General features: G+C 33.0%; 1 protein-coding gene across 2 annotated transcripts; it reads right to left on the reverse strand.

The window, feature by feature from the left end:
- Window positions 1-1,236: 1,236 nt before the first annotated feature.
- On the reverse strand, window positions 1,237-8,998 carry LOC141701183 (F-box/FBD/LRR-repeat protein At1g13570-like). Of its 2 annotated transcripts, none has more exons than XM_074504847.1 (4): window positions 8,754-8,998; window positions 4,134-5,001; window positions 3,816-3,980; window positions 1,237-1,940 (listed from the first exon to the last, which is right to left on the reverse strand). In XM_074504847.1, exons 2-4 carry the CDS (start codon window positions 4,995-4,997, stop codon window positions 1,659-1,661), a joined length of 1,311 nt encoding a protein of 436 aa, XP_074360948.1. In that variant the 5' UTR covers window positions 4,998-5,001; window positions 8,754-8,998; the 3' UTR covers window positions 1,237-1,658. The 2 variants fall into 2 exon arrangements, with proteins under 2 accessions (XP_074360948.1, XP_074360947.1); XM_074504846.1 differs by lacking the exon at window positions 8,754-8,998 and adding an exon at window positions 5,288-7,253.
- Between the last annotated feature and the right edge of the window lie 10,076 nt (window positions 8,999-19,074).

The raw sequence follows: 19,074 nt of genomic DNA on the forward strand, positions 1-19,074 counted from the left end.
GGTGAGAAACTCTAAGTGTGTTGATTAGAATTTGGTTTTTATTTATTTGTTTATTTAAAATATTTAATAATGCAATTATTAGATTATTAAAAAATGAAATCCTAAAAATAAGAAAGATTGAACCAAACTACAACAAGTAAATCATGTTTTGTTATTATAGTATAGTATTGATATATTACTCCACCATTTTATTGTTTCCTTTACCTAAAAAAGTGGTGTAAAGGTGATAATTGCAAAAAAAACTAATATCATTAGTTGAACAAATAGAACCTAACATTTTTTTACCAAAAGTCTCTTGATAAAAATCAAATGAGAGATTTTAAAGTTTTCATTTTATGGTAAGAGTTTAATCTTACTTGGCAATAATTTTTTTACTTTCATAGTAAACTTTCTCCAAGAAATTTCACAAGGACTCATGGATTTTTCTACTCTCTCCCTCTTATAAAAAAAACTCTTGAGTTTCAAATAGTTACAACTTACAAGTTTAGAGGGCTTTGCGGAGTTCAATATCAAAGCCAGTCTAGAACTAAAACTTCTTCGTGTCTTTAGGAAGCTTAAGATGGGTTAAGGTAAGAGACTGCAGGTTCAGTAACGAGAATGGGTCTCCTTTTCTTAATTCAAAGTAGAAATTTGAGAAAGGGAGCAACAACCGGTCAGAGTTGCAACCTGAATTTTGCTTCAAGTTTTCAGTTTTATTGATACGGTGCTTGTTAGGGTGCTGGTCCAATTCGCGTATGAGGGAGGGCTTATATAACACACTACTCCATAACTATTAGAACTGTATTTTTAAGAGCATTTTTGAGGATGGGACCTTTTTTTCCGCCTAAAGGAAATTTCCAATCCACGAAAAATTATTACAGATTGACAAAAAAATCCTACAACATGAACCTTTAAAATATAGATCGGACGGCCTGGAGTAGCGTGTTAGATAAAAGGTCCCTTGCACAATCCCGGACACGCGATTGTAAGAGACCGAACCCGTGCTGTTATTCATATTTAGATAAAGTAGAAACAAATATAGCAGAACTGGGCTATTTTTTAGATATCGGTGAATGAACAGGTAGAGCGAAACAGCTATGAGATGAAAACCTGTCTCCCTGGAAATCATATTTAAAACTTCCTAGTGATTAAGAACTCTTAACTCAATGTCATCAAAAGGGATTCAGTAAACTCAGTGGTTGATAAACAGCAAAAAAACAAAAAAAGCTATGGTCGTAAACGATTAATCTACACACATCTTGTAAATAACATTAGACTAAGACTTGCTGATATATGGAGTGTATAAATTACATTAGACTATGACTTAATGATATCCGGTATGTATAAATAACATTAAACTATGACTTGCTGAGTTACGGAAAGTTCTCATAGATGAGGAGAGCTCAAAATAAAAGTAAAAAACAATTAAAAATATCTTTCATGTCTTAAAACTACTCGATATAGTAAGCTTCTTCAGATGATTACAAGTTAAAGGGCATTTTCCAAGTTGGTTTCCAACCAATTGTTCCATAACCACCAAAAAAGTTCAATGTGCACTTCAATCAGAGTTTTAAGATAAGCCAAAATTCAGCTCTTCTCCACAACATACATTTATTTGAAGTTTGCAAGCTTCAAACATTTGCTTTCAAGACATGTCTGCCCTGCCACTAGGCCAGCTATTACATCCACTGGATCTGTGCAGATTTAGATGCTCTAGGGATCTGCTCCACCTCTTGTGAAATCCTGAACACATCTGTAGGATCCTTCATTGTGTGTGTCTTAAGCTTAATCCGTTTAAGCGACGGGGACGACACAAGCAAAAGTTCTATCAACTGAAACTCCGTGAGGGAACCAACCAAGTCAAATATCATAATGGTTTCAAGTCGGCTTAGAATCATGGGGTCTGATAACACCACGAAGTCTGATAAGTCTACATCATCATCGCTCTGTACTCCATGAACCTATATAAAATGTTTTTGGTTGACAGGTATATAAAATGTTAACACTAAAGTTATTCAGTTAATTCTGAATGAATAAATATATATCCTTTCTTGCAGTAGAAAAGATACTGTAAATATCTATAGAGGGAAAGTGGCTATGTATCTATGAGAAAGGGAACTTTCAAATTTTTAGGAGTGAAAACACAAAATCAAGGGGAACAAAATATTTCCAAATTTAGACTGTGTAAACCTACTTTATGATGTATATTACCAAAAGAAAAGATACCAGAATATCAAGCATTTCTTCTTCTTTTTTGATTAAAAAAAAGAATTTAGATGCCTACTATCATACATTTGGAAGGAAAACAGATGTTCACCATAATATTTAGTAATGCTTTCAATGTGTTGTGAAGGATCTATGAGGGCCTTGCATGTGAGCATATTCCTTTCATAAATTCTCGTTATTTTATAACCAAACAACTGCACACTAATTAATGCATACCAGTGTTCTAAAAAGCAAATTACTCAGCAGCTTCCTAAGCCGATGCTTATACGGAATCGGACCATAAAGGGTTTTCAATTTGTAACGCGGCTTATATAGTGTAATCCAGAGAGGGTTATCATTTACCGCATTATTAACCATTTTTTAAAGATTATGCGGCATATTCAGCCAATCAAGCAGCCAAAGAGATGTCAACTTGCTGAATATTTAATTTTAAAATATTATATTTTAATATAATACAACTATAAGAATATATACATTTGAAAATAATTTGTCAGTTAGGTAGGGACAATCAATCTGTAGTGACGAATTTTATTAAAACCATTTATGTTTTGTTTCCTGTTATTTAATTATAATATAATTTTAAGTTTACATATAGTAATAGACAATAGTTAATCAATTTTAAATATATATTGCTAATTTGCTTAAAACTCCATTCAGAGTTCACTTAACCGCTAGAAGGTACTCCCACCTCTTAGGATCTCTAAGTGCGTAATGGAAACTTCAGCAGAAGTTGAAGATCTTGGGTATTCATATAATGATAATGCTTTAAGGAGTTAGAGGAAGGCCCCGACTATTAAACAATCCCTCTTAATCGTGTCGATTGAGCAGACAATTACATAACCAAAAATAATACCAACAAATATTTAAATTAGATAGATGGTGGTCCATGGTTGGAGGACTCGAACCGGAGACTCTCCATAAATCGAGCTCTGATACCATGTTAAGTAACCAACTCCTCTGAAAACCTTAAGGTGTCACATGAAAGACCCCAACAGGATTTTATGATATTCAACAAACTAAACAAGAAGTCAAGCACTCAAAGCACTCAAGGGAAGTGTGTTTTTCTCTATACTGCCCCTCCATTTTGATACCTATATCTCTTTACTTTGAGGGGAATTCTTTTCCGGTAAGGTCAATTACAAGAACTTTGGATCCTTATACACATATTTCCTAGGAATATCTTCTAAATTAATCCTTGTGGGGGGGTGGAGGGCGGGGGTGGGTTTAGGGTGTTCTTTCTTTTCTCTTCTTTAGGCCTGTTGGGCTATATCTTCTTTCAGATTATATCGGTCCTATATATTCTGAATACTGTTAGGTTACAGGTCCAACACTCAGTTTTCTAATTTTAGTATTTTAGGTTTATGTGCAAGAATAAAACATACCTATAGTTATAGGTTTAAGGCATCTATATTGAATAGAATTCATTGCTTTCTTACATATGTCTTTTCTAAATAAAAGTAAAAAGACATCTGGTGTATGCTTTGCAAATTATACTTGAATAGAGATATATTCCATGTTTCTCTTTAAATTATGAGTTCCGGAGTCCCCAGCAGAAACCTTAAAATGTATGTAAAATTTTATTATAACAAGATTGGGGAAAAAGTTCTCACCAGATCGATTTTAAGAAGTTGCAGATTAGGTGAACTTCTGACCAGACAAAGAACATGTTGACTCTGATCCAATTCATATAATTCAATACAGTGAAGGTATAGATATTTCAAGTACTCCATAGTTCTTGAAAGCCTCATGAAAGTAGCTGCACCTGGTTTCAGAATCTACATACAAAAACAAATATTTCTAAGGACATCGAAAAATAAATTAAACTGTGAGACATTTAGTTGGATCAGCTAATTATAGTAGTTAATAACAATTAAATTTAGTTGGATCAACTAATTATAGTAGTTAATAACAATTAAGTTAAAGATTACCTTCAGAAAGAAGCCATCAAGAAAAAGAGAACTGAGTCTAGGCATATTGTGGACTAGCTTGTCCAAAGTTATCACCTGGTTACCAGTACTTGGCAATTCATTCATCCCAAGCTCAAGAACTTGCAATTTTTGGATGCATTCAAACCATTGGTAATAAATTACTTCACAGTCAACGATTCTCAATGAAGTGACCTTATTTTCACAGTTAAACTGGCATCCCAAATGTTCAATCCCAGTGCAAATTTCCATATCCAATTCCTTGAGTTGAGTGCCTAATGACATGTCAGCATATATTGCGACATACTTAAGTTCAACACTAATCAGGTTACAAAATCCTCCGAATCCAAAGGGTGGATTTAGTTCGCAGTTCACGAGGGTCAAATGAGTTAATTGCGAACAGGAAAAGAAATAAGAGGGCACAATGAAGGGGTTAAAGAGTGATTCATTAAGAAGCTTCAGTTTCCTAACACCACTGTCTGATATGTTTCTAATCCATATAGCCATATCTAGAGTTTGATGAATAGGCAGGTTTTCAGGAATGAAAAGAAGGAAATCCAAAACTGGGCCTCTATGAGCTGAAAATATATCAGTAATTGTTCGTGAAAGTTCTAATAATTGAGTATGTTCATCTAACTCAGAAAACTTCTCAAAAACCAATTCTGAGATTAAATTTTCATCCAAATGTATTCGGGGGTGCATTCGCCACACATCCCTCCATGTTTTAGAGATAACACTTGTCCTTGCCGCATCATCAGTCAGTAAGCGTTCTAGGATTGAGTCCATTAAGCTTGTGGGCAAGCTGCTGATCCTATCAACTGCTGCGCCTCCATATTCAAATTGCCTAGTTTTCGCATCACTAGCCATAAGTCTGAACTCGAAAACAGGCAGGGACACAAAAATTTAAAAGGATGTTACAGACTAGTAGTAATTAAATTGCTCGCAGTACAAAGTCACAACATCTAAGAGCATAAAATTTTGCTACATATATCAAATTAATGAATTTGAATTCATCATGTTTTCAAGATCCTAATTGTAAACAAACAATTCACCCATAGCACTTACAATTTTAAAGGAAAGATCCTAGTTGATCGAAACACACAAACGAATGAATAAAACATACATCAATAAATAGAAATCATTTATGGATTTGATACCTGAGTTTCGGTGATAGACTTGTAGTAGCTGTGATTTAGGGCTTAATCAGAAAAGTCGTGCTTTGATCTTAATTTGTGATGTCGCTACATGAATTTTGAAACTATTTTGAATAGTAAGAAAATGACCCGACAAATGCTGGTGAGGTGTCTCGCCTTCAATTTTCCTCGTCAACGGGATTGGGTGGTCACATTTTAAAAAATAAAGATCACTTTTTGTGTCCTTCCATATAAAGTAGCCTAAATCCGTTGCACGGGTTTATTAATATTTAAATAATTTTAAAATTTTGTTTATTTGATTATATAATAATTTTAATATATTTATATCAATATATAATAAATATAGATTTATAATAAAAATAATAAAAGAATTTGGAAGAAGCTGTAATCATAGTATAGTAGGATAAGTTTTGATCGTGGTTTAGCGAAATGAGGAGACTAAATCTAGTAATTTAGCAATTTAGTAGTTTAACATGTATATAACACTATTTATTTTTATTTTTAATAACTAAAATATGGAATAACCGTTGAAATAAAATATAGCTCATTCCGATTATTATACTGTTGTATAGATAGTATAGATTATTATAGTTAAGTACAGCTAAGGACAAACAGTTTTCGAGTTGGTTCAAATTACAAATTTGTTCAAATTCCACGTTGCAGCAATCATCTACTTTATCGTCTAACTTAAAATTAGTTGGCAATTACCTCGGACTATAGGATGATGGCTACGTGAGAATGGTTTAAGGTTCATGAGTGATTTAATTTTATAACATAGTTTCCTTGTTGTAACTAAAGTAAGGAAAATAACATAAGAAGTTGATTTTAATAAATGAAATAAATTAGGTATTTATTCAAAGGTAATTAAGTAAATTTAACAAGTACCGACCGACCGACTACAAATTTTTAATGTTTCGTCTATTATAAAATAGTATAGATGAGTTACATATTTATTATATTTATAATTGAATTGTAAAACCTCTTGTTTCAAACTAATTTTAATATTTTGATATTTTTCACTACTACATATTTTAACTTGCATAACGTTTATTTTTGAGGTTACATAGCGCTTTCAAGTGCTATGTAAGTTAATACTATGCAAGTTCAATTCACTTGCATAACACTTTTTAAGGAGCTCTCTAAGTACATTACTTACATAACGGTTTCAAAAGTGTTATGTGTAACACCTCTTCTTTAAAATAAAATGGAGATATTATTTAAAATCCAAAAACCTGCAAACAGAGCCCTAATATATTTCTAATAATAATTTAATAGTCTAAAATCTCCAAAATAATATTAAATCTCCAAATGTCTAAACCAATAATATAAATGTAGAAATCTATAATTAAATAATTAAGTCCTGATAATGATAAAGTTCGAAATCCTAATCAATAAATGCGGTAACTCTCCATTACACAGTCCCAGATCCCCCTAAGCACTCGCCAGAAAAAGAATACGGCATGAATCAAACGCCCAGTACGGATTTGGAATACAGTTTATAAAACAAGAGATCAGAAATAATTAATGTGGAATTTATAATAAATCAACAATTTACACAAAATAAGGCTGGAACAACAAGGGTTAGGATATTCATACCGAGATCAGAACATATACAAATACACACATCATAGGGTACCTAATGCGAGCAACCGAATGGATAACGTGTACGACATATACAACGTCACCATAAATCAAATCACAGATCAAACTCTAAGAGCACCCACATATCCTGAACAAAAATCAAAATAGCCAAAAGCTCCTCACAAGAGATAACAGAAGGATACACCGTGACCAATCACACTGTCACGGAAGTGTCATGTCACTCGTGCCGATGTCACTCGTGCCGCAATGACATGGCTGTAGTACCCCTATAGCTGATTAACTCGGTATACCCTAAATCACAATAAGGGCTCAAAATAAAATATTCTCGCAAAACTTAAAATCACCTGATGCTGATGCAAGTAACACAGATTTCCAAACCAGAGGGTGTCATAAATAATATTTGGAAACAGAATAAACAGATATTTATAATTTTGTAAATCCATTTTAAAACAATTTTCGGAAGTTAAGGAGATCAAAATGAATTTTAACGGAACAAACAGGAAGTAGAACGAAACGAATCAAATATATTTAATATCTAAGAGAAGTAGCGCATAATAAAAGGGGACACAATTCGAACTAAAATACTTTCAAAATTCGCAACGATCTTCTAAACTCCCTGCTCCGGACATTATTATATAAAATATTGTTTAGTGTTTGTTTTTATAACAATTAAAATATTCACTAAATTAAGTTAGTAACTTATTCTTAATATTGTATTATATGACATTATAGTCACCTGACATTACGCAATAGTTCTAGTTTTAATATTACAATCTTACAAGCCAATTATCAATGAATTACTATGAACTAATATACACTACAAAAAAAAGGCTAAATACAACCGGTCAAAAACGGTTGTATTTAGCTAAATACAACCGGATTTGGTCGTATTTAACTAAATACAACCGGTTTTTGAACCGGTTGTATTCGCTCTAGTAATATTTAGTAAATCGGTTGTATTTATATTAAATACAACAACCTAAATACAACCGGCTAATTATGACCGCCTAAATACAACCGCTTAATTTCAACCAAAAGCGGTCAAAATTGATTTTTGCTAAAATTTTGAAAACCCCGCCCAAAAAATTAATTTTTTTTAAAAAAAATTCAAAAAATCCGCCCAGAAAATAAGTTCTGCTGCATATAGTTGAAAATATAATTTTAAATTCAACCGTATTCGGTTGAAATAGTGAACACCAATTGTTTAAAAAAAAACTCCCGGAAACTGAAAGTTTTCAGAATCCGGCGAGTTGCCCCAATCCGGTCAAATTCAGGCAGCCACAATCCGACCACAAACAAAATTTTCAGTCTGTGTTGTATAGCAAATAGTTACACAAATCAAACATAAAACAATAACTTCATAATATCGCTACAAAGCAAATTCCGATCAAAAACTCAATTTTCCGGCAAAACTACGATGAACTCTATAATTCTTAACCAAATCAAGATTTTAATATCACAAATTAAAGATACAATCAAATACAATCTACTACCCTTAACCGTATTAATATAAAACTTTATGAACAAACATAGAAAATATAATCAAAATTTACACTATAATTCGACTTTCGTAATCAAGACCTAAGAATTTAATTTGCTTTCTCCATGGCCTCTAACACTTCCTGACCCTCTTCTTCACGATCTTTTTCGTCGACGCTGGAACCGCCATTGTACTATCTCCTTAATTTTGAAAGTATTAATGATTATAACAAGATGAGTGAGAAATTTTAGACAAAAATAATTAAAAAAATACTGCTATAAATTTAATTTTGCTAAAAAACTCTAAAAAGCTCCCTTAAATAAAAAGAAAAATCAAAAGCAAGAGGGACCGACGGAGAGGAGATGAGTTCAGAGGGTGCATCATCACCTCTTCCTTGTCGTAATCCCGTCGGCGGTAGCGAAGAAGATAGACCTCGTTTCTTTGGCACCCCAGCTAAAGCCAAGTGCTGGGAAAATGCTCAAGTTGTACTAGGCTGGCATCTTGAGAGATGGATATCGTCTCTCTCCCCCTCTCTCTCTGAATCTCTCTCTCGGCGAGTGTTGGTGCGGCTGGCTTGTGTGTTTAGTGTTTATACTACAAAACCCTAGTTTTATTGAAATGGGGGTAATTTTGGTCGTGGGGTTTGTGTAATTTGGGCCTTTAATTTGTTGGGCCGGTCCATTTAGCTCTTATAAGTGACAACCCCCAATTTTTATTTTTCTATTGTAACAAATGCTATTTTCTTTCGATTAAAAAAGTCATATTCCTTTTTATGTAAGCTAGCTTACAAGTGATGGGATACACGAATTTTTCAACTATTATATACTATTATAATATAAACTGAATTTAAATTTAAAAATATGAAATTTTTTAAAATTTTTATATGATTTTCTAATAATTATACATACACTATTTTGATACATACTAGCCTAAAACTCGTGCGATATGAATTATTTTTAATATTATATAATTTTTGAATTTAATTTGAAGTGAAAATTTTAAAGCTCTGAAATTTATATATTAGAAATTGTTGATAATATGATTTGATAATTATTTAAAAAATGCATGTGTATAATTTAGTGAAATTTTAGTTTTTAAAAAATAATCATTGATCGAAAGATTTAATTTTGTTGAAATTCATAGGTGTGTTTCCAAAAGATAATTATATTTTAAATTAAAAAATAAATTTTAGCCCACATCAATAGTAAATAAATTATCTTAACTTTGGATCATTCATAAATATTTTTAAAAAAATTGAAACATCAATATGGGACTAAACACTAGTAAGTAATGGTCAAACTACTGGTTGACAATTAAAATAGAAACCAAATACATTTGCTTTTTCTAAAATTTTTATCATATCACTAAAATATATAGATCTTGACATCCTTACGGTTGGATCATTCATAAATATTTTTAAAAATATTGAAACATCAATATGGGACTAAACACTATTAAGAAGTACTGGTCAAACTACTGGTTGACTGTTAAAATAACAAATCAAATACATTAATTTTTTTCTAAATATTTTATCATTTCACTAAAATATATAGATATTGACATCCTTACGTTTGGATCATTCATAAACACTTTTTAAAAAATTGAAACATCAGTATAGGACTAAACACTAGTACGGAGTACTGGTCAAATTACTAGTTGACTGTTAAAATAGTAAACCAAATACATTTATTTTTTTCTAAAATTTTTATCATATCACCAAAATATATAGATCCTAGCATTCTTAAGGTTGGATCATTTATAATCATTTTTTTAAAAATCGAAACATCAGTATGAGACTAAACTCTAGTAAGAAATACTGGTCAAATTACTAGTTGACTTTTAAAATGGTAAACCAAATACATTTATTTTTTTCTAAAATATTTATCATATCACCAAAATATATAGATCCTGACATTCTTAAGGTTTGATCATTTATAATCTTTTTTTTTTAAATCGAAACATCAGTATGAGACTAAACTCTAGTAAGAAGTACTAGTCAAACTAATAGTTGACCGTTAAAATAGTAAACCAAATACATATATTTTTTTCTAAAATTTTTATCATATCACTAAAATATATAGATCTTGACATCCTTACGGTTTGATCATTCATAAACAATTTTTAAAAAATCTGTATAATTTAGTGATATGACAGAAAATTTAGAAAAAAAATAAATATATTTTGTTTGCTTTTTTAATAGTCAACTAATAGTTTGACCAGAACTTCTAACTAGTGTTTAATCCCATATTGATGTTTCGATTTTTTAAAAATATTAATGAATGATCCAACCGTACAAATTTCAAGATCTGTATATTTTAGTGATATGACAAAAATTTTAGAAAAAAAATATTTATTTGGTTTGCCTTTTTAATAGTCAACTAGTAGTTTGACCAGTACTTATAACTCATGTATAATCCCATATTGATGGTTCGATTTTTTTAAAAATATTAATGAATGATCCAACCATACGGATTTCAAGATCTGTATATTTTAGTGATATGACAAAAATTTTAGAAAAAATGAATATATTTGGTTTGCTTTTTTAATAGTCAACTAGTAGTTTAACAAATAATTCTAACTAATGTTTAATCCCATATTGATGTTTCGATTTTTTTAAAAATATTAATGAATGATCCAACCGTACGGATTTCAAGATCTTTATATTTTAGTGATATGACAAAAATTTTAGAAAAAATGAATATATTTGGTTTGCCTTTTTAATAGTCAACTAGTAGTTTGACCAATACTTCTAGCTAGTGTTTAATCCCATATTGATGTTTCGGTTTTTTAAAAATATTAATGAATGATTGAACCGTACGGATTTAAAGATCTGTATATTTTAGTGATATGACAAAAAATTTAGAATAAAATAAATATATTTGGTTTGTTTTTTTAATAGTCAACTAGTAGTTTGACCATTACTTCTAACTAGTGTTTAATCTCATATTGATGTTTTAATTTTTTAAAAATATTAATGAATGATCCAACTATACGGATGTCAAGATCTGTATATTCTAGTGATATGAAAAAATAATTAGAAAAAAATAAATATATTTGGTTTGGTTTTTTAATAGTCAACTAGTAGTTTGACCAATACTTCTAACTAGTGTTTAATCTCATATTAATATTTCGATTTTTTTAAAATATTAATGAATGATCCAACCATACAGATTTAAAGATGTGTATATTTTAGTGATATGACAAAAATTTTAGAAAAAAAGAATATACTTGGTTTGCCTTTTTAATAGTCAACTAGTAGTTTGACCAATACTTTTAACTAGTGTTTAATCCCAAATTGATGTTTCGATTTTTTTAAAATATTAATGAATGATCCAACCGTACGGACTTCAAGATCTGTATATTTTAGTGATATGACAAAATTTTAGAAAAAAATATCTAACTACGATCTCTAATTATTATTCAAAACATATTTCAAAGTACTTTTATAAATTTCCAATTTAGTACAAAATTGGTTGGCGGGAAAATTCCCTCCATTTTTTGGCAAGGCTAAATTCGACCGAATGCGGTTGAATTTAGGAGTACGGCTAAACTCAACTGTATACGGTTGCATATAAATACAGTTGTATTTATTCGGTTGTAATTAGTAAGGCTAAATTCAACCGAAAGCGGTTGAATTTAGGAGCACGACTAAAGTCAACCGTATACGGTTGCATATGAATACGATTGTATTTATTCGGTTGTAATTAGTACTAAATGCGACCGCGTAAATACAACCGAATTTATATGCAAACCGTATACGGTTGAATTTAGCCGCACCCTTAAATTCAACCGAAAACGGTTGAATTTGATGTCGGTTGTATTTGTGCAGTTGTATTTAGCCTTATTTTCTTGTAGTGATAACTAAGTTAGGCCAAGATATGGTGACATATATTTATCAAATATTGTATACCAAGCTTCCTCGAATTACATGGCCACCTCTGGCAAAACTTAGACTAAATAACAATATTTAGATATCGCAAAATACAAATACCATCATTAGTACCTAACATTTAAATAATTACATAGTACCATGATTTAAGAGAGAGCATTGCCATGCATGTACATAAACAATTGAAGTAGCTAATATAAAAAAATATATTTTAAAATAAACTCCACATGCCAATTAATTAAAATAATATATACATGATGTACACATGAGATCAAAACAGAGCATGGGTTCATAAATCCTCTGTTGGTTTAGCAAACGAACTTATAATAACAAACATATACCGTAACAAATTAAAAATTAATATAAAATTATAAATATATATAAATGAACCCTCTCAAACTCAGTGGTAGACTGGTAGTATATATCCCCTAACACCATACAAACTAAGTGATTGAATAGTTTAACACAAAGACAACAAAAAACAAGTCATGTAGTGTACCGCACATATATTATAATGAAAAATTTAATACTAGAGTTTTATACCATGGGACAAAAAAATATGGTATAAGCATTAACACAAGCAAGAGCAATCTATGCAATCATATGAATATTAAAATAGATTTATATTCATGTCGGAGAAACGAAAATAAGAATACCTTTATCTTTTTGTGTAAGTAAGTATGACATCACCTCTCATCTCCTGATCTGCTCACCCGTGTTTCTTCTCCCTGCCGTGTTAATTTTTTTTTTACGCGGCTCTCTTCCATCTCTCTGATTTATCTGATTTCATGGTTTGGGGTTTTAATTATAGAACGTACATGTGATACTATATATATATATTTCGAATATAATCACAGACAACCAAATTCTAATAGGACTCCAAAACTCAATTTCTTTTATAAACCTTTTCTAAATAAGAAATATAATATAATTATTTATTCTAATTCTAATTTTTTAATTCAAATTCAATTACTATTGTTGTTGTTGTTGTTATTATTGTTATTATTATTATTATTATTATTAAAATTCACATATATTACATATATACCCCCTTAAAAGGATTCCGTCCCTAGAATCAAGCGGAACTAAATACTCGTACCTGAATCAAATAAATGCGGATATTCCTCACGAATAGATTCTTTAAATTCCCATGTATCCTCTCTCTCCGAATGATTTTTCCACAAAACTTTCCCAAACGGAATGGTGTTTTTCCTCAAAACTCGCTCCTCTCGAGCTAAGATAGCCTCAGCTTCTTCCTCACAGAAAATGTCCTCTCTAATCTTATGCAATGGATGATATTTATTGCCCCTCAAAACAGACACATGAAACACATTATGCACATGAGATAGTTATGGCGGCAATGCAACTCTATAAGACACTTCCCCCACTTTCTCCATAACATCAAAAGGTCCAACATACCTTGGACTAAGATTCCTCTTTATACCAAAACACTTCACACCCTTACAAGGTGATACCTTCAAGAACACATGATCACTTGGCTAAAATCCACCAAATTTTCGATGTTGATCAGCATAACTCTTTTGACGAGATCGAGCTTCCTTCAAACTTTCTTTAATTTTCTCCACCTTCTCATTAGTGATTCTAACCAACTCTGGCCCTTCAATGACTCTCTCATCAACCTCATCTCAACAGGATGGTGCCCTACACCTCCTACCATACAAAACCTCAAATGGCGGCATACCGATACTCGCGTGCCAACTGTTATTATACGCAAACTCAACAAAATACAAATACTTATCCTGGTCACCTGTCCACTCCAAAGCACATGCCCTCACCATATCCTCTAACGCCTGGATCGTCCATTCTGACTATCCATTGGTGTGCGGATGATAAGCTATACTAAAATTAAGCCTTGTACCCCAAGCCTGCTGGAATCCCTTCCAAAAACGCGATGTAAATGTCATATCCCTGCTAGAAACTATCGACACAGGCACACCATGAAGTCTAACAATATCTCACTGAAAAATCTCTGCCAACTCATGAACATGACTAGTCTCTTTAAGAGGAAAGAAGTGAGTGGACTTAGTAAGTCTATCAACCACCACCCATATGACATCATTCTTCCTGAAGGTTCTCAGCAAATGAGTCACAAAATCCATAGTAATGTTTTCCCACTTCCAAACTGGAATATCTAACTACCGCAATAGTCCACTAGGCCTCTGATGGTCTATTTTCACTTGTTAACATGTAAGACATTTCCCCACAAATTCAGCTGTCTCTCTTCATTCCACTCCACCAAAAGTGCTTCTTCAAATCCCTATACATCTTAGTGGAATCTGGATAAATAGAGAATGAAGAACTATGAGCCTCCTTCAAAATTTCCTCACGAATCATCGTGTCTGCGGCCACACACAATTTACTACCCAACCATATCACACCCTCATTAGCAACACAAAAATGTTTTTGCTTGCCATTTTCCACCTCAAATCTAATAACATCCAAACCTATATCATTCTTCCGGGCTTCCTTAACCTTTGAAATAAGATTCGGTTCCACTTTCAAACTTGCAATACTACCACCCGATCCCCTAACATACAACTCAACACTCAAGCACTCCAAATTTGAAATTAGGTGCGACTGAGTAATAAATGATATAACACTCCCCAAGTTCTTCCCACTAAGAGCGTCTGCCACTACATTCGCCTTTCCTGGATGGTACTGAATATTTGCATCATAATCCTTAAGAAGTTCAAGCCACCTTCGCTGTCTCATGTTAAGCTCTTTCTGAGTAAAGATGTATTTGAGACTCTTGTGATCAGTAAAGATGTCACAAGTCTCTCCATAAAGATAATATCTCCAGATCTTCAAAGCAAAGACCACTGCTGCTAACTCCAATTCATGGGTAGGATAGTTCACCTCATTGGGTTTAAGCTGCCTAGAGGTGTAAGAGATCACTTTCCCGTGTTGTATAAGAACACATCACAACCCTCTCTTAGAAGCATCATTATACACCTGAAAACCTCCACTACCTGATGGAAACACAAATATTGGAGCAGACAACAACCTCTTCTTCAACTCTTGAAAGCTCTTCTCACTATCATCATTCCACTCGAACTTAATTCCCTTCCTCATTAGCTGAGTTAATGGCAAAGCTATGGAAGAGAAAACCTTTCAAAAAGCGCCTGTAGTAACCTACCAAACCCAAGAAACTCCTCACCTCCGTCACATTGCTAGCTCTGGGACAATTAGTAATAACCTCGACTTTCGCATGATTTAACTCAATTCCCCTACCAGACACAATATGCCCCAAGAATGTCACTTCCTCCAACCAGAATTCACACTTTGAAAATTTTGCAAATAATTTATTTTCCCTCAAGATGTCAAGAACAACGCGTAAATGCTCTCCATTCTCATCTCTACTTCTAGAGTATATCAAGATATCATCAATAAAGACCCCACAAATTTATCCAAATAATCATAAAGGACCCAATTCATCAAATCCATAAATACCGTTGATGCATTCGATAACCCTAAGGACATCACGAGAAACTCAAAATGACCATAACGAGTGCGAAATGCAGTCTTCAGAATATCTTCATCCCTAACTCGTAGCTGATGATAACCTGACCTCAAATCTATCTTTGAAAAGTACTTCGCCCCTTGTAACTGATCAAATAAGTCATCAATGTTGGCAAAGGATACATGTTTCTGACAGTCACCTTATTCAAATCCCTATAGTCAATACACAATCTCATGGAACCATCCTTCTTCTTCACAAACAGCACATGAGCGCCCTACGGAGACACACTTGGCCTGATAAATCCCCTATCCAACAACTCTTGCAACTGCTCCTTCAATTCCTGCAACTCAAGTGGTCATCCGGTAATAAGCCTTAGAAATAGGCTCTGCACATGGAATTAGTTCAATAGTAAACTCCACCTCTCTATGTGGTAGCAAACCTGGTAGTTCATCGGGGAACACATCTTCATACTCCCTCACAACTGGATAATTCTTGATGCGAGGTTCATCCTTCGATGTATCCTTCACGAAATCAAGGTAGCCATCACAACCCTTAGACAATAATTTACTCGCCTTTAGAGCATAAATTAACTTAACCTCCCATTTTGAATGAGACCCTTGGTATACAAATTATGGTTTATCTGCATCTCCAAAGATGTTAGGAATATGTGTATTAGTTTGATGATAAGTTAAGCAAAATACTTAAGTAGAAATCTAGTATTTGTAGCCTCAACGGATAAGACCATCTTGGTTATCCGTTGAAGGAGTAGCTTTACTTAGCTATAAGTTTAGTATTGTAGCACATTTCACTCTCTGGTTTCAAGCTGTAATTCTTAGATGTTGTTAGGAAATAATCAGTCATGTTGACTACTAATGGATGTACAAATATGAGGGCTAATTGTAAATATTTCATGCCTTGTAATTTTGTATAAGTGAAGAAGTGTCAACGGATATTGAAGACCTTCAACGGATAAGAAACAAAGCTTCAACGGATGTCTCTAATGCTTCAACGGATAATATCCATCAACGGATAAGTACTTCAACGGATAAAGACTTCAATTGATAATGCATCAACGGATAAAGCTTCAACGGATAAAGCCTCAACGGATAAGGCATCAACGGATGAAAGCTTCAACGGATGCTTAGTTCATTAACAGTTGATAGTGACAATTCACAAGCTGACAGAGGCACATGGGTTGACAGAGACATACTGGAATGTGGAAGCCTCTAGGAGGAATCAAGAAAATGCAACATTTCCATTCTGATGCAAATAAGGAAGTATTCAAAGATTTACAGATTATCCTAGATTGCATTGGATAGAGAAATGAAGAGAGAACATGTGAAGAATCTTTTCAATTATATTTTACAGTTTGTCTTCACTTGTAAACTTGGTGATATATAAACCAAGTAGCAGCTAGTAATTAGATATGAATTTTCCTGAGCTGTTTAGAAATATCAAAAGAGAAAATCATCTAGTTTGTACTAGGAAGCAACTGTGATTTAATTCTTTGAATCACAGATTTTCTGAAATAACACATCTCTGGTGGAACAACAAATCCACCAGAAAAGTTTTTAAGTTCTTTGTGCTCATTACATTTGTGTTTGAATATATATCTGTCTGCATCAGCTTCAAGCAATCCACACACATTTGATCACTCAAACACTTAGCCTTAGAAACTGCTCAAAACTTGAAAAAGTTTTGAGATTTACATTCAACCCCCCTTCTGTAAATCTCATTGTTAGTCCACTGGGAATAACAATTGGTATCAGAGCAAGCTCTTAACATACAAAGAGTTTAAAGATCTATTCTGCTAACATCATGAGTGCACAGAAGAATCCTCCTGCTACCATCATGAGTAGGAAGGATATTGGTGTAAAGATCCCAGTCCTGGAAAAAGATAATTATCATCACTGGAAAGTGAAGATGCATTTACATCTTCTTTCTCAAGATGAAAGCTACATCAACTGTATTGAAAATGGTCCTCACATCCCTCACAAAGTAGCCACAGCTGCTACTACAACAGTTGCTGTTGGACAGTCCATTCCCAAGCCAAAAGCAGAATGGACTATTGAAGACATGGAAGAAATCCGCAAGGATAAGAGAGCCATGAACATTTTGTTTAATGTCTTAGATCAAGATATGTTTGACAGTGTCATCAATAGCCAAACTGTAAAGGAAGTTTGGGATACTGTACAAATCATCTGTGAAGGTACTGAGCAGGTCAGAGAGAACAAGATGCAGCTTCTTATTCAACAGTATGAATATTTTCACTTTGAAGAAGGTGAATCATTAAATGATACCTTCAACAGGTTTCAAAAACTGTTGAATGGATTGAAGCTGTATGGTAGAGTGTACCAAGTCAAGGATTCCAACTTAAAATTTCTTAGGTCTCTGCCAAAGGAATGGAAGCCCATGACTGTCTCTTTGAGAAATTCTCAAGATTATAAGAACTTCACACTTGAAAGATTATATGGAATTCTGAAGACTTATGAACTTGAAATGGAGCAGGATGAGCTGTTGGAAAAGGGAAAGAGAAAAGGAGGAACAGTTGCTCTTGTAGCTGACAGTGAGAAGATGGAAGCCAGGAATGAGGAGAAGATAATGCCAAGTCTCAAAATTGGCACAAGAAAATCAGAATCAAGCAAGGGTAAAGAGCAAGTTGCTGAGGATGAAGACAATTCCAGTCAGGATGAATCTGATGATATTGAAGAACATTTGGCCTTTCTGTCCAGGAGGTTTGCAAAAATGAAGTTCAGGAAAAACACAAAGTTCACTAAGCCAAACAAAAATATGGTGGACAAATCAAAGTTCAAATGTTACAACTGTGGCATTAGTGGACACATTGCAAGTGAGTGTAGGAAGCCAAATTCTGAGAAAAAGAGATTTGAGCAAGTTGATTACAAAAAGAAGTATTTTGATTTGCTCAAACAAAAGGAAAGAGCTTTTCTCACTCAAGATGATTGGGCAGCAGATGGGGTAAATGAAGATGATGATGTGGAATATGTCAACCTAGCCCTGATGGCTAATTCTGATGAAAATGAAACTAGTTCATCAAGCAACCAGGTAATTACTACTGATCTCTCTCAGCTTTCTAAACATGAATGCAATGAAGCCATAAATGATATGACCAATGAATTATATCATTTGCGTGTTTCCCTTAAATCACTAGCAAAAGAAAACACTAGGATCAAGGAGAATAATGTGTTTTTAAGTGATAGGAATGCTGTGTTAGAGGATCAGGTAATTGAGCTTGAAAAGATAAAACTTAAATGCTTGACTGTTGAGAGTGAACTAGCAGAACCTGTTAAGAAAGTAGAAATTCTTTCTAAACAGTTAGA

The sequence above is a fragment of the Apium graveolens genome, unplaced genomic scaffold, assembly GCF_009905375.1.
Source record: "Apium graveolens cultivar Ventura unplaced genomic scaffold, ASM990537v1 ctg3497, whole genome shotgun sequence".
NCBI classification, from domain to species: Eukaryota; Viridiplantae; Streptophyta; class Magnoliopsida; order Apiales; family Apiaceae; genus Apium; species Apium graveolens.